The following is a 15,607-nucleotide window of genomic DNA, read 5'->3' as shown; positions in this document are numbered from 1 at the left end:
ATACTCTGCTGGGGAAACAGACATAAATCAAATAATTGCATAGACACAAGGAAGTGCACAGGGTGCTAGGTGTTCTGAAGGGTGTCCACATAGCACTACCTGAGCATGTAATCGTGCTCTATCCCCAGGGTCAGACAGGTTTCCTGGAGAAGGTGACATTCCAGCTAAGATCTCGGGTGGGCAGGAGTTAAAAGGGCGAAAGAATTTTGAAGTAATGGGAGGAGGAGCAAGGATGGAATAGAAAATTCTCCAGATACAGGAAACACATGTTCAAAGACCATATTTGCTCAGTTAAATACTTTGGATACCTTTTTCCAAGAGTGAACACTGAATAGCTGGCAGATTTTAACTTGAGCTTTACCGTGAAAATTAATTTTAATCATACCAGAAAATAAGAAGGCATATATTTCATAAGCACTTGTACTTTTTTTTTTTTTCAGGTATGACATATTCCTTAAGCCCTGACAATTCCTCTGAAGATGGAATTATGAATATGGCAACTTTTCTACGGGGCTTTGAGGAAAAGGGGATAAAGAATGACAAGCCTGAGGACCAGCTGAGTAAAGAGAAAAAGAAAATCTTGTTCTCCTTCTGTGAGGTGTGCAACATCCAGCTAAACTCTGCAGCCCAGGCCCAAGTCCATTACAATGGCAAATCTCACCGCAAGCGAGTCAAGCAGCTGAGTGATGGACAGCCCCCACCCTCAGCTCAGGGCTCAGGGCCACAGCTGGCCAGCCCTAGCACCCACACCAGCACAGGTAGGTGGGAGGGCCTGGGGCCCCATTTACTGCTGAGAGAAGTGCTTCTGTTCTAGAACATGAAGGATTTAGAGCAAGGCTTATCATTCACCTTGAAACTACCACCACTAATATGTATGTATTCTCTATCCTACAGGTAATATCTAAAAGCTGTTTTTTACTTCTCAGGATACTTATTTTTATTGTTATGAATATATATTATACTAGACACAAATATATATAAACGCAGTTTGCGTATTGGACCACGGACTTAGTTCTATATCTCAATAGTATGTGAACATTTCTTAATATATTTTGAAATGTGTTTAAAATGGGTCAGTGATGTTCATTTTTTTTCTCCTTTCTGCAGAATTAGGCTTTCTTTGGTTTCCTTCATCTGCTTTCTGTTGAATAGCATACTATTAGATAGTATATAAAAAGCTCCAGCTTTATTTATAACATCCCATGATGCAGGAAAGAAACATTAATCTTGTGTGCTAGACTTGTGCTCTTCTTTTAGGGCGTTGGCAGCCGCAAGCTGGTGGTGTTCTAACAATAGGAACAGGGATTGCCAAAACCAACAAGGCTTACCTCTGAGCTCCAGCACCACCGCAATCACTTGCCCTGCCTTTTGCCTCTCACACTTTCCTGTGGGCAGGGTAGAGGCAGAAACTTTGGAATTTTCTCATTCCTGCAACCACCCTGAATTCTAAACAGTCTTACAAATCCTTTACCTTGTCCTTGGGCAATGCTGACTCCTCCACATTGCTAGTCATCGAGCTTTGTCCCTGTAACACAAAACTAAAGAGAAATCTGAAATGGACTGTTGTCTATGGTGAAGGTTTCTACAGAAAGTAGGCCTCCTCCCCAGGTTCACGTGGGAAGCCAGGGTAAGTCTCCTCCAAATTCCTCACTAGCAAGTGTTTGTTTTGGTAATGAGGCTTCAACTTGAAGTGGGACCATGCGCCGCCCATGCAGCCCTTGGTTGGAATTTCACTCATTGCTGTTACATAGTTTTTAATTTCTTGAGGTTATACAGTGATCCATATTCAGCTCTGGTAAAAATTACTTTTGTTTGTTTGCTATAAATAAATAATTTTCATATTTCAAACTAAACCTAACCACTCTTTTCCCAGTATATGATTTAATTGCATTAACTTATTTTCTTCAGTCAATACTTACGTTGTGAAGGGATTTAAAGGAACTTAGAAGATACAAGATATACACTTTCTACAATAGTGAAAAATTACTTTTCCATTTTATATTTACTTATTTTGATGACGGTTGTTATAAATATTCACAGGTGCATTAATGTATGTGCATTTACATACTAAAATATGTAAATAGCCCCGAGTAAAGGTTTGAATTACATGTTAGAATCCAAATGTCTGTGCTTAAATTGAGGTTGACCTGTGGTTTCTAAAAGAGGTAATATAAGTAGCTAACATTAAATGAAAATTTTCTGTGGGGCATATTCTGGTCCTAAGAGCTTCCCCCCCCCCGCCCCATTTAATCTTCTCATGAAGCCTGAGGTAGGTACTGTGATTATTGCTAATTTACAGAATAGGAACAGAGGTACAGAGATAAAATTTGCCTAAGTTTACACAGCATGGAAATTGCAGATCCAGAGTTTTAACCATATTTAATTAGTAGTGAAGCCATATTTCTCCATCACTATTTTGCTGTTGTTTCCTACCACTCAGTAAACTCAGATTACATTCAGACTTATGTGCTATAATATATTTGTGGTCTCAAATGTATGGAAAACTGTCTCTTTGATGGGTTTTGAAAACAAACATGTAAAGCTCCAGTTCATGAATTTCTCCATTTTTCTCCCATGCTAATGAAATTAGCTACTGATATAAAATACACTTAGCTAAGACATACACAAAATGTTACAGATATATTCTATAAATAAAACATTTCTCATTATCTACTATAACACTGGCTATTACTATATAGGAAAATGGATAAGAAAATGAGACAGCTTTTCAAGTTTTGCATTAGGCATAAAGGATAGTTTTCATATACTGGTAAGATAGTCAGTGATTCATTCTCAAAAGGCTCGAGTTTAGCATATGATGAAGGCAAATCATTTAACTTCTGAAATTGGTTAACATTAATCCTCCCATCTGAAAAAAAAGTAGGTATAAAAATGTCTCCTGTTTGAAATAGAAACGGGACAGAGATATATGCACAGAGGTGATTGTGTCATGATTTATAATTCCAAAATAGTAAATGTATCCTGAATGTCCAATAGGAGAAAGGTTAAATACGTTATAATACATTTATAAGATGAATGATAGAAACCATAGTCATTAAAAATTGCCTTTCTGAAGAATACCTAATGAAAGGGGAAGCTGCCCATGGTGTCATGCTAAATGAAACAGCAGGAACCAGAGTGAAAGCTATCTTAGTGCTGCTTTGTATGCATGTGCACATTACCTACTGTTTGGAGTCTCAATTCATTGAGGAGCAAACCTGACCAGGTTTTATTTTTCCAGGCACTTCCCCCAGTTTTGGTCACTCAGATGCCTTTTTCCTACTGGATAGCAGCTCCCTTCATACCTTCTCAGCCCATAACTTTTCACTTTTGTATACTCAGAGGGATTATCTGATTTAGAAGATTCAGTTCTATTTATAAAACCATCCACTTCACAGCCAAAATAAGATTTGGCTAGAGGCTTAGAGTGAAAGTTGGGGCATGGCTGGCTCTCATGCCACCCCTCACTCAGCCTGCCCTTCTTCCCAGGTGGTGGGGAACCATGGTGGGATGGAGAGGTGGGGGTGTCCTTACCTCATAGCCTTGACAAGGTTGTGGTGCTCTTCTTGGGAGGTAGTTACTATTCTGGTTTTCTCTGTGGGTCACACATGCTCCTAACATCTATGGGGGAGCTCCCTTAAATGGTCCCTTAGACATTGGGAGTCTTTAAGATGGGCTTCATCTTCCATCTCACCCCAAGTTGGTAGCAACCATGTGTGCCTCTTTCTCCTACACTGCATTATTCCTGGCATGATCGTGTCCTTTACTGTCATCTACCTATCACCTCTTAGGGCTTGGGGGTCATGTAGAGAATCCACCTGATAACCAACATTCCCCTTGAAAATCTAGAGCTGCTGAAGGCCCAGGAAAATAGAGGTGGATTAAGTGGGGATGGGGAGTTTCTCTCCGTATTTCTCTTATCTGCTCATGTAGCACAGGGGAGACTAATAAGTCCACCGACAAAACAGGCACTTAATCAGAGAACAAAATGCCAATCTCCCTTTTTACCCATTGCTTGGCTTTAGGGATTTACTCCCCTGTCCCCCCCCCCCAAAAAAAAAGATATATTGAAGTCGTAATCCACAGTACTTCAGAATGTGACCTTTTTTGGAGAGAGAGTCTTTACAGAGGAAATTAAATTAGAATGAGGTCGTTAAGGTTGACTCTAATCCAGTATGACTGATATCATAATAAGAAGGGGAAATCTGGACACAGAGACAGGTGCACACAAAAGCAAGATGATGTGAAAACCCAGGGAGAATTTAATCATCTTCCAACTGAGGAGAGAGGCCTGGAACTGATCCTTTCCTCAGAAAGAACCTACCCTGCAACACCTTGATTTTGGACTTCTGGCCTCCAGAACTATGAAGTGGTAAATTTGTGTTGTTAAACTAAAATGTTGTTGGTACTTGATTACAACAGCCCTAGCAGACTAATACAGAGAGGAAAATAACACATCTCCTCCCCAAAGGAGAAAAGAAAGATGTGGTAATAGAGATAAACCTTAAAGAACTACTAACCTCAGAATGAACTTCCCCTCCTCTCTGTCAGTCTTATTCTGGTTTGGGGGTTGGCAGGGTAGGTGTAGGGTCCATGGAATAGTGGTAAGGAGTTGGACTATTTCTCTGAATAAGAGGTAACTGACTCCAACCCATTTGCAATTCTTTCACTAAGTTTAGAATTTAGTATGAAAGAACAGGAAGAAAGAACAGGAAGTTCTTAGTATGCCCCTAAAGCCATTTTAGAACACTCTGGGCTACAGAAGGGAGAATCAGAGGCGAAGCAAAGAGAGCTTAAATAATTTTGTCTGCATGTCAAGGATCCCTATTCCTTTCCCCATCCAGTTATAATGAGTGGGTGGAAATAACAGAAGCCACAGATGAGTCTTGGTTTTAGACAAAATAGATGCAGGCTTCCATCCTTCAAAGAGTCCACAAGGGCTGGTGTTCCTGGCCCCTAGTAAGGATGGGCAGATGGACCTGAAACACTCTCCTAATTTCCTGTGGGCTTCATGATCACAGAGGCTGCTGGATGAGCCTGGGAACCACAGAGCTTCTGAGAGGAGCAGGGAAACAGGTTTTCCTGCAGCCTGGATTGGAGTGGTGGCAGGAGAATATTTCCCATGTGCTATGAGTGAAATGCGGGCCTACCCAGAGATCCCTCCTAGTTGTTAATAAGGAAATATCCCTGTAGTACAAGCATGAACTAATAACCAAATATCAGACAGAAATAAAAATTTTATAGCAGATGCTTATGTGCAGAAATGACAAGCCTTAAACTCTCCTATCTGAGCCTTGACACTATGTAATCCCATAAGTACCCTCTGCTCCTCACTCCAAATCAAGATGCAACTCCAGGGGAAGAGGTACTCATACTGCCTATGAGTAAGTTTCTGTTACCACTTCTGGGAAATTTTGTGAGAGACAAAGGAATTTATTATTAGCAATTTTACCTTTAAGGATTGGTCAAAGAAACTTTTTAAAATAGAGATGATAAAAGAATGAATCTTAGAGCTTTAGTAAGGAAGAAAGAACAATTGAAAAAGCAGAAATATAGGCACATATGATAGACTGTCTGCATTGGTAAGGGTTCTCCTGAGAAACAGAATCAATAGGATATATACATCTATGTATATACATATTTAATAAGAATATTTATTAAAAGAATTGGCTCATATGAAAACGGAGGCTGAGAAGCCCTAAGGTAAGCAGTCAGAAAACTAAAGAAAAAGTACCAGAAAAGCTAATGATGTAGTTCTAGTTCAAAGACTGGCAGACTTGTGACCCAGGAAAAACTAATGTTTCAGTTTAAGTTGAAGGCAGGAAAAAAATTGATAGCTTAGGTCAAAGGCAGTCAGGCAAGAGGAATTCCCTCCTATTCAGGGAGGGGTCAACCTTTTGTTCTATTCAAGCCTGCAACTGACTGGATAAGACCCACCCACATCAAGGAGAGGAATCTGTTTTACTCAGTCTATAGATTTAAATGTGAAATTCATTCAAAAACAAACTCACAAAAACACCCAGAATAATATTTGAATAATATATTGGCACCCCATGGCTCAGTCAAATTGACACATAAAATTAATCATCACTATCTTTTTCCTGATATGTTTTATAAATCATATTTGATTATTGAAACAAAATTTAAGTATGATACTTAAGAAAATAATAATTAAAAGTAGGGAAGTTAGGAGTTCCCATCGTGGTGCAGTGGAAACGAATCAGACTAGGAACCATGAGGTTGCGGGTTCGATCCTTGGCCTTGCTTAGTGGGTTAAGGTTCCGGCATTGCCATGAGCTGTGGTGTAGGTCGCAGATGCGGCTCAGAGCTGGCGTTGCTGTGGCTCTGGCGTAGGGTGGTGGCTATAGCTCCGATTAGGCCCCTAGCCTGGGAACCTCCATATGCTGCAGGTGTGGCCCTAAAAGGACAAAAAAATAAAAATAAAAGTAGGGAAGTTAAAGGGACCTAAATGGAAGTAAGATTTCTATACTTCCTTTGAACCCTTAAATAGCTAAGGTTTAGCTAAATAGTGATACCAGTATATTGTCATAAGCGTGTATATTGTAATACCCATATCTACCACTCTGAAAACTATACAAAGCAATACAATCAAAAAAGGATATTATTAAATCAATATGGAGTCCTAAAAATTTTTTAAGAAATCCATAGGATGACAATAAAAGAGGAACAGAGAAATGAGAATCAGAGGAAACAAATAGAAAGTGAATAATAAAATGGCAGACTTAGCACTAACATATGATTTCCTTAAATGGAAATGGCCCAAATATATCAATCAGAAGACAGAGATTTTTAGAAAAGATAAAAAAAAAACTTACCCAGTTATATGCTGCCTACAAGAAACTTACTTTACAGTCAATGGCACAAGTAGGCTGAAAGAAAAAGAATGGAAAAGAATATGCCATGCAAACAGTAATAAAAAGCCAGGATTATCTGTTAACTACATTAGTACATGATAAGGTAGGCTTAAGAGCAAAGAAAGTTACTAGAGACAGAGATTACATTATGACAAAAGGTTCAGTCCACCAGGAAGACATAATGATCCTAAATGTCCATGCATCAAGCAACAGAGCCTCAAAAATATGTGAGGCAAAAACTTATAGAGCTGAAAGAAGAAATATATAAATCCTCAACTGAAGAGTGTAACACCTCCCTCTCAGCAACTGATAGAATTACTAGACAAACTCAGCAAGGGTATAGAAAAGCTGAACAACACAATCAACTGACAGGATCTAACTCATTTATATAGAACTCCACCCAACAACAGTAGAAAACATATATATTTTTTTCAAGTGCCCATGATATTCACCAGGAGACACCATATTCTGGGCCATAAGACAAACCTTAAAACATTTAAAGGAATTGTAATCATACACAGTATGTTCCCTGACCATAACAACATTAAATTAGAAATGTATAATAACCAAAAGGAAAATTAAACAACATATTTCTTAAATAACTCATGAGTCAAAAAATACACAAAGGAAATAAAAATACATAGAACTGGATGAAAATTTTAAATATCAAAAATTTGTGGGATGTAATTAAAACAGTAGTGAGAGAGAAATTAATATCACTAAATGCTTATATTAGAAACGAGAAGAGGTTTCTAACAAGTAAGCTAGAAAGAAGAAAAAAGCAACCCAAAACAAGAAGGAAATAATAAAGATGAAGAGCAGAAATCTCTGAAATTGAAAATAAGAAAGCAATAGAGAATTCAATAAAATGAAAAGTCGACTCTGAAAAATTCAGTGAAATTTACAAGCCTTTAGAAAGAATGACAAAGATGAAAAAGAAAGGAAACACAGATGAAATAGATGATATTACTAAAGAGTTTGGAACAATTTTATAAATGTAATAAGCAAATACTACAAAAGAAACTTATGTTCAGAAATCTGATAACTTAGAAAAATGAACCAGTTCTTCAGAAACTATAAACTACCATATGCAACAAGACAAAATAGACAATCTGAACAGGGCTATAATAAAATAGGTTGAATTCATAATTACAAAGCACCACCAATAGAAATTTCTAGATCCACATGGGTTCACTGGAAAATTGTACAAGCATTTAAAGGACACCAATTTTACAGTTTTTTTCAAGAAATAGAAGAGGAGGAAACAGTTCCCAATTTTTATTGTCTGATACCAAAATCAGATAAATAAAAAATAAAACAAGAAAACTACAGACTAATGTCTCTCATGAACTTAGACTGAAAAACTGTCAACAAAATATAAACAAACTGAAATCCACCAATGTATAGAAAGAATTATACACCATGACCAAGTAGGATTTATTCCAGATTTTCAAGACTGGTTCAACATTAGAAAACCAAGACATAAAAAACACCATATCAACAGCTACAGAAGAAAAATCATACGATCATATCAATTGCTGCAATAAAAGCATTTGAGAAAACACAACGATCATTTTTGTTAAAAAAAAAAATCTCAGCAAGTTAGGAATAGAGGGGAATTGGCTCAATTTAGTAAGGAACATCTACAAAAAATCTATAGCTAACATCATGCTTAATTGTGAAAGACTGCTTTTCCCTGAGATCAAGAGCAAGGTAAGGATATCCACTCTCACCTCTCTTATTCAACATCGTACTGAAAGTTCTAGCCACCACAATAAGGCAAGAATAAAGAAATAAAAGGCATACAAATTGGAAAGAAGAAGTATAACTTTTTCTCTTTGCTGATGACATTATGGTCTATGTCTAAATCCCAAAGAATGTAGGAAAGTTTGCAGGAGAGCACACAAAAACCAATCGTGTATTTATATATCTATATCTTTATATCACTAAAAATGATCATATGGAAACTTACGTTTAAAAGCACAGTGTCATTTATTTATAATCACTCCCTCAAAAATGAAATACTTAGATATATTCTTTAAAAAACATGTACAGAAATCTGCTGAAAATCACAAAACATTTAGAAATCAAGAAGATCTAAAGAAGTAGAGACATACCATATTCATGGATTGGAAAACTCAACACAATTAAAATGTCACTTTTCCCCAAACTGATCTTATGCAACTCCTATCAACCTAGCAAGATTTACTGTAGACATAGACAAGTTTAATCTAAAGAGCACAGTGCCTACAATAGCTAAAGCAATCCTGACAAAGAAGAAATAAAGCAGGAAAAATCTCTACCCAAAATCAAGCCTTACTACATAACTAAAGCAATCAAAACTGTGTTTTCTATTTTTAATGAAGGTACAGACATGTAGATCAATGGAAGAAACTACAAACCCCAGAAATATAAATCCACACAAATATGCTCGATTGACTTTTGAAACTTCAAATTCAATTCAAGGGAGAAAAATAGTCTTTTCAACAAATGGTGCTAGGGTAATTGCACATCTGTAGGCAAAACAACCCCCAAAACAACAAAAACTAAGTTTGACCTAAATTTTATACAATATTCAAAAATTAAACAAAATGGATTATAGATTTATGCACCCATGGCATATGGAAGTTCCCAGGCTAGGGGTCAAATTGGAGATATACCTGCCATCCTACACCACAGCCACAGAAATGGGGTATCTGAGCCACATCTGTGACCTACATGCACCACAGCTCACAGCAATGCCAGATCCCTGACCACTGAGCGAGGCCAGGGATTGAACCTGCATCCTCATGGATACTAATTGGATTCATTTTTATTGTGCCACAATGGGAACTGTTTGATTTTTTTTTTTTTTTGATCATAGATTTAAATGCAAAACAAAAATATAAAACTTAAGGGGAAGAAAACTGAAGAAAATCTCTGGGGCCTAGATCTAGGCAAAGAGTTCTGATTTGACACCAAAAGCATAATCCATAAATTGGAAAATTGATAAATTAGACTTCATTCAAAATTAAGAACTTCTGCTTTGTAAAATACCATGTGAAAAGAATGAAAGTATAAGCTACAGAGGGTAAAAATATTTGCAAACCACATATCTAACAAATGATCTAGAATACATAAAGAACTCTTAAAACTCAATAGTAGAAAAAAAGTCAAATAATCCAATAAGAAAATGGGCAAAAGATGGGAAGGGAAATTTCACTGAAAAGGATATACAGATGACAAATAGGTACATGAAAGATTTTCGACATCATTAGTCATCGGGGAAATGCAAGATAAAACCAGAGATTTCGCTGTATACCAGTCAGAATGGCTAAAATAAGAAATAGTGACAACATCAAATGCTGACAAGGATGAAGAGAAAATGAATCACTCTTACATTGCTAATGGAAATGTAAAATGGTACAGCCATGCTAGAAAATAGTTCGAAGGGGGAGTTCCTGTCGTGGCTCAATGGTTAACAAATTTGACTAGGAACTGTGAGGTTATGGGTTTGATCCCTGATCTTGCTTAGTAGGTTAAGGATCTGGTGTTGCATGAGCTGTGGTGTAGGTCGCAGACGCGGCTTAGATCCCACGTTTCTGTGATTATGGCATAGGCCAGCAGCCACAGCTCCAATTAGACCCGTAGCCTGGGAACCTCCACAGGCCATGGGTGTGGCCCTAGAAAAGACCAAAAAAAAAAAAAAAAAAAAAAGAAAGAAAGAAAGAAAGATAATAGTTTGAAGGTTTCTTATAGGACTGAACATGCAATCACCATTCGACTCAGCTATTGTACTTTTGGGAATATATTCCAGAGAAATGAAAACATATGTTGCCACAAAAATCTATATGAATTTCAAAGCAGCATTATTCATGGTAGCCAAAAACTACAAACAATTCTGTTTCCTGCGACTGCTATAACAAATTAATACAACTTTAGTAGTCCCAAACAAAAGGAATTCAAGTTTTGGGGTCTCTAAGTCTGAAATTTAGCAGGGCTGCACTCCCTCCAGGAGCACTAAGGAAAATCCGTTTCTTGTCTCTTCCATCTTCTGATGCCCAGTGGCTGCATCACTTCAATCTCCACCTCTGTCTTCACATCACCTTCTCTGGTGTGTCTGTGTCTTCTCTTCAGTCTGTCTCAAATTTCCCTCGGCTTCCCTCATATGAGGATACTTGAAATTGGATTTAGGGACCCCTGAACATTTTCTCTGAGTCTCAGACTTCTTAACATAATCACATCTGTAAAGATCCTTTTCCAAATAAGGAAAAATTCACAAGTCCCAAGATTTGATGTGGGTATCTTTTGGGAGTGAATTGTTAACATGTGATACATCCATATCATGGAATACTACTCCATAATAAAAAAGTATAAACTATTGATACATGTAACAACTTGGATGAATCTCTAGGGAGTTACGCTAAGTGGAAAAAATCCCACAAGGTTACATACTGAGTCTATATAACATTTTTGAAATGACAAGATTTTAGAAATGGAGGATAAGTTAGTGGTTCCTGGGGATTAGCACTGGAGGCAGGTGTCAGGAGGCAAGTGTGTATGATTATAAAGGGTCAACATGAGGCATCCTGTGGTGGTGGATTCATGAAACTACACAGGTGACAAACACACATACATACATACACATGAATACACATAAAATTGGGATAATCTGGATAAGATCAGTAGATTGTATCCATGTCAGTATCCTGATTGTGATATTATTCTCTAGTTTTACAAAATGTTACCTTTAGTGGAAGCTGGAAAGGTGTTCAAGGTAATTCCCTGTATTATTTCATGCAACTGCATGTACATCTCCAATTATCTCAATAAGAATTTCAGTTAAAAAAATCATAATGAAAGTTCCACCTAAAACACCCATATTCTAGTAGCATTATCAAAAATGATAACACAAATTTTAGGATTTTACTTTTTAAAAATTATCAAATGTCTACAGAGATGAATAAAATAGTCTCTTAAGATAGGAGTTAAAAGAAGACAGATATATAAATAATGACAGTGTGATATACTAAGAACAATGATATATCTCCATATAAGGTAAATATGGCACAGATAAAGGGCCAGTCAACTTTACTAAGATCAGAGAAGGCTTCCTAGATGAGGTGATGTTTGTGATTAATTTTCAAAAGTGAGTGTCAAGTTATTCAAGGAAAAACAACATTCCAGGTAGAGAGGATGGCAGTGTAGATGCATGTTGGGATAAATTCTAGGTAGTTTACTATCACTGGAATGAAGTATGAGTGCAAGAGAGGGAGGAACATCCCTCTGGGAAAGTAGAAAGGTACTAGAACAGGGGGAAGAGTCATCCTTGTTCCATCGGAGCTGTTCAAACCCATGTTAAAAAAAAATCAGGGACATCTGCTGGAATTCAGAGCTCCAAGTTCTCTTTCTAGCCCATTCTGGTTTATGTCAATCGGAAATCTCCCCAACAGGTCCAAATACCTCAGCTTAGGTTTATTTCCCCAGGATACCTCACCATTGCGCAGAGATTATTTTCCACAGCTTCCCAAGACCAGATAAAATGGACCACATTTTCTTCCACGTAAGGTAGCTTGTGACCCTTATCCTGCCCTCTGCTGCCTTGTGGGTGCCCACTGCTATAATATTTCTCTACCACCCCTGTTCCAATCACCATTGTCATTCTCTGAGGTGGACCTGAACTTAAGAAATTTAAAGCAATTGATGCAGTAGTGACTGATAATTAAACCCAATGGTTCTCAAAATTTAGCATGCATTAGAAGCACCTGGAGGGTGTATTAAAATGCAGAGCACTGGGCTCTAACCTCAGAGTTTCTGACTCAGTGGGCTAGGGAGTAGAAGAGCCTGAGATCTTGCTTTTCTAGAAAGTTTCCAGATGATGTTGAAGCTCCCTATGCAAAAATCACGCTTCGAGAACACTAACTCAGAAGATTTATAACCAGAAAAGGAGCTTCTTACCTTAAATATATTTGTTATTGGGACAGGGCCAGGAAAGAGAAAGGTGCTCATCCCATGCTTCTTGTCTTTCCCTGGGGCATCCATTGATCCATGGAAAAAGAGGGATAATGTCATGGAAATAGAGAGACATAGCCCCCAACCCCATGAACCAATCCCTACCCTTCGCTGTGAGCTTTCTAAGCAACTCTGCATCTCTTACAATATCATGGAAACAGTGAAGGCAGACAAAAAGGCTGTGGTAGGTGGGTGAATGTGACCCTACTTTGTGCCACGTATTGTACTAAGGAGGTTATCTGTTTTGAAGCTTCACAGCAGATTCATGAGGAAGGTACTGTTATTGTAACAGACAATGAGACTAAGGTGTCACGAGGCGAGACTGGAATGTGGAAGAAGGCAGTCCAGTTCTGCAGCCCAACTCCTTGTGGTAATGGTATTGCCTCCCATCTCTGGGAATTAGCTGGGCTGGGCAGAAGTTGCCTAGTTTAGTCCACAGGTTACTACTGCTCAGAGCATGTACCTGATGTGGAAGAATCAGAAAACAGGAGCCTGAGGTTCTGTCTGGCTGCATCATGTTTCTGTGGTAAGACTGGCTTTTGCTGTTCAGAGGCTTTCCCCCATATCAGTTGGTGACACTCTCCCCTCTTCCAGTCAGAAGCGGGTAACTCCCCAGCTAGAGTAATAAATGTTAACTTTACACTTTATTATTCTTGTGCCCTTCAGGAAGGTTTGTGTCTGTCACAGAGAATCAAATTGCCTCAAGGATGACGGTAGGGAGGACTGATTTTATTCTGGGACTTTAAGGATTCATATTTCTTCAGAATGGCAAGGGATTCTCTCTTAGGAGGTAACCTGTGTTCCTTCTTTTGGCAATGGTTTGGCACAAACAATATTTGAAATTGTGGGATCAGACCAAGAGCATGGAGGATCTGCTGAATTGTGCCAAGAGAGACACATGTGTACTTGATTGGACATGCACTGGAGATAGAGGTTGTCATGAAAAGATTGAAATAATGGCTTTTGGCCTCACAGCCCAGCAAGATAAGTTTGACTATTCTCCCATTATAGCCAAGGAAACAGAACAGGAGAGATTTGGAGGCCTTTCCTCAGGTGACACAAAAAGATTCAAAATCTAAGATCCGTCTCTTTCTCTCTACATTAACCATCATAACTTTTTTTTTTTTTAAAACAAGTGCTTCACAAAGTAAAAATGAGAAGAATTCAGGACTATTGCCTTATCATCAGTGTTTGGCTTTTCCTGTTGCCTACTAACTAAAATGCCAATTTTCTCTCCCACCTTCAATTAATTCCAAAAGAATTTCTAATCTCATTTAAAGTTAAGCTTTTAAGACTAAACAGGAGTTAGTCAAGCAAAGAGAGTGAAGAAAAATGATTCAAAGGGAATAAAGAGATTGTTTAAAATATTAAATTGAGAAAAAGTTTCATGTGTCTAAAAAGCTAAGATGTGGCTGAAATGGAGAGAGAAGATGAGAATGAAAGACAAGAACTCAGGAAGGCTGGAGAAGCTTTAGAGATTTTTTTTTTTAATTTCTAAATTTTAATCATGATTCTATAGGTCAGAGATCGGGGCCAATGTCAGCCAGGTGCTTCTTGCCTGGGACATAGTGGAGGTCAGTCATGCAGCTGCAGGTAGCTGGCATACCCACTGGGTTGGAGGGTCAAAAATGCCCTCATATGTAGTTCTAGCAGTTGGTGCTGGCTGCAGGCCGGGCCACTCTCGCCAGTGAACTCTCCTCTTTGAGAAGGTTAGACCAGGCTTTATTCCAGGAAAGCCATAGAGCAGCACTGCCAGACAGCAAGGGTGGACACTGCAACCACTGTGTTCTTTTGGTCGGAACTAGTCCCAAGACCATGACAAATTCAAGTGCTGGGAAAACAGACTCTGCCTCTTGGTGTGAGAGGCGGCATCTTCCACTTGGCCTTACAAATTCTGAACTGAGTTTGAGTAGATTTTTAAGTTGAGGACACTTTGGGGCTAGAGGGGGAAAAATTAAGGATGGGTTTTGGGGATGGAGGGCAAGATCTGAAAATGGGTTGTCAGTTGGAGCGTTGTATACTCTGTTCGTTTCTTTGCTGCCGTATTCTGTGCTGCTGATGGCTCCAGGATCTTTGGCTGTTTTTATCCCCCTTCCCTTCTAATGATCTCTTATTTTCCTTCCAATTCTACGTTCAAGAAATAGCTTCTGGGGTCAGGGGGCACTCTGATAAGTATAATAACTATTAAGATATGTATGTGGGTTTTTACATATATAAGCCAAATTCTTATGTTACATCTCATAGATATTTAAAGTGTAAAATTTATCCTCAAAAGTATTTTCTGAAACATTTTTTGGAACTTTAGAAATTAAACTTGAAATGGCAATGCTGGGAAATTACCACAAGATGGTGCTACAAGTATACTGAAAATAAGATATTAGCCTTATTCCTAAACCCACCACATTTTGCTGGAATTTATTAATGAGTATGGGAAAGCAAAGAAATACAGAGGGGTGAAAATGTGTGTGGGCAGGAACATGCTCATTTGACAGAATTTTTCTGAGCATCTTCTATGATAGGGGAGCTATTGGGGTGTGTGTGTGAGAGAGAGAGAGAGATTGAGAGGAAGGGGTAGGGGAGATTTTTCTCCAGTTTTCAGGAATAAAAATTATTACTTAAAATCATAATGGTTCATCTTGTCTGGAAAAAATTATAGTCCATTTTAAGAGATACTGCATACAAACATAAATTGTTAATGATGGGACATTCCTGTCGTGGTGCAGCGGAAATGAATCCAACTA

At 38.1% G+C, this 15,607-nt stretch overlaps 1 protein-coding gene across 5 annotated transcripts in view; it reads left to right on the top strand.

The window, feature by feature from the left end:
- ZNF385B (zinc finger protein 385B) overlaps positions 1-15,607 on the top strand; it is a 427,166-nt gene that overhangs the window by 101,649 nt on the left and 309,910 nt on the right. For all 5 annotated transcript variants that reach the window (XM_021075638.1, XM_021075640.1, XM_013984310.2 and 2 more), the window contains exon 3: positions 441-758. In XM_021075638.1, coding sequence (XP_020931297.1) covers positions 443-758 — 316 coding nt within the window. In that variant the 5' untranslated portion in view covers positions 441-442. The remainder of the gene's footprint in view (positions 1-440; positions 759-15,607) is intronic.

The sequence above is a fragment of the Sus scrofa genome, chromosome 15, assembly GCF_000003025.6.
Source record: "Sus scrofa isolate TJ Tabasco breed Duroc chromosome 15, Sscrofa11.1, whole genome shotgun sequence".
In the NCBI taxonomy this organism is placed as follows: domain Eukaryota; kingdom Metazoa; phylum Chordata; class Mammalia; order Artiodactyla; family Suidae; genus Sus; species Sus scrofa.
Note: the sequence above shows the minus strand (reverse complement) of the source record. Positions and strands in the feature narration are given on the sequence as shown.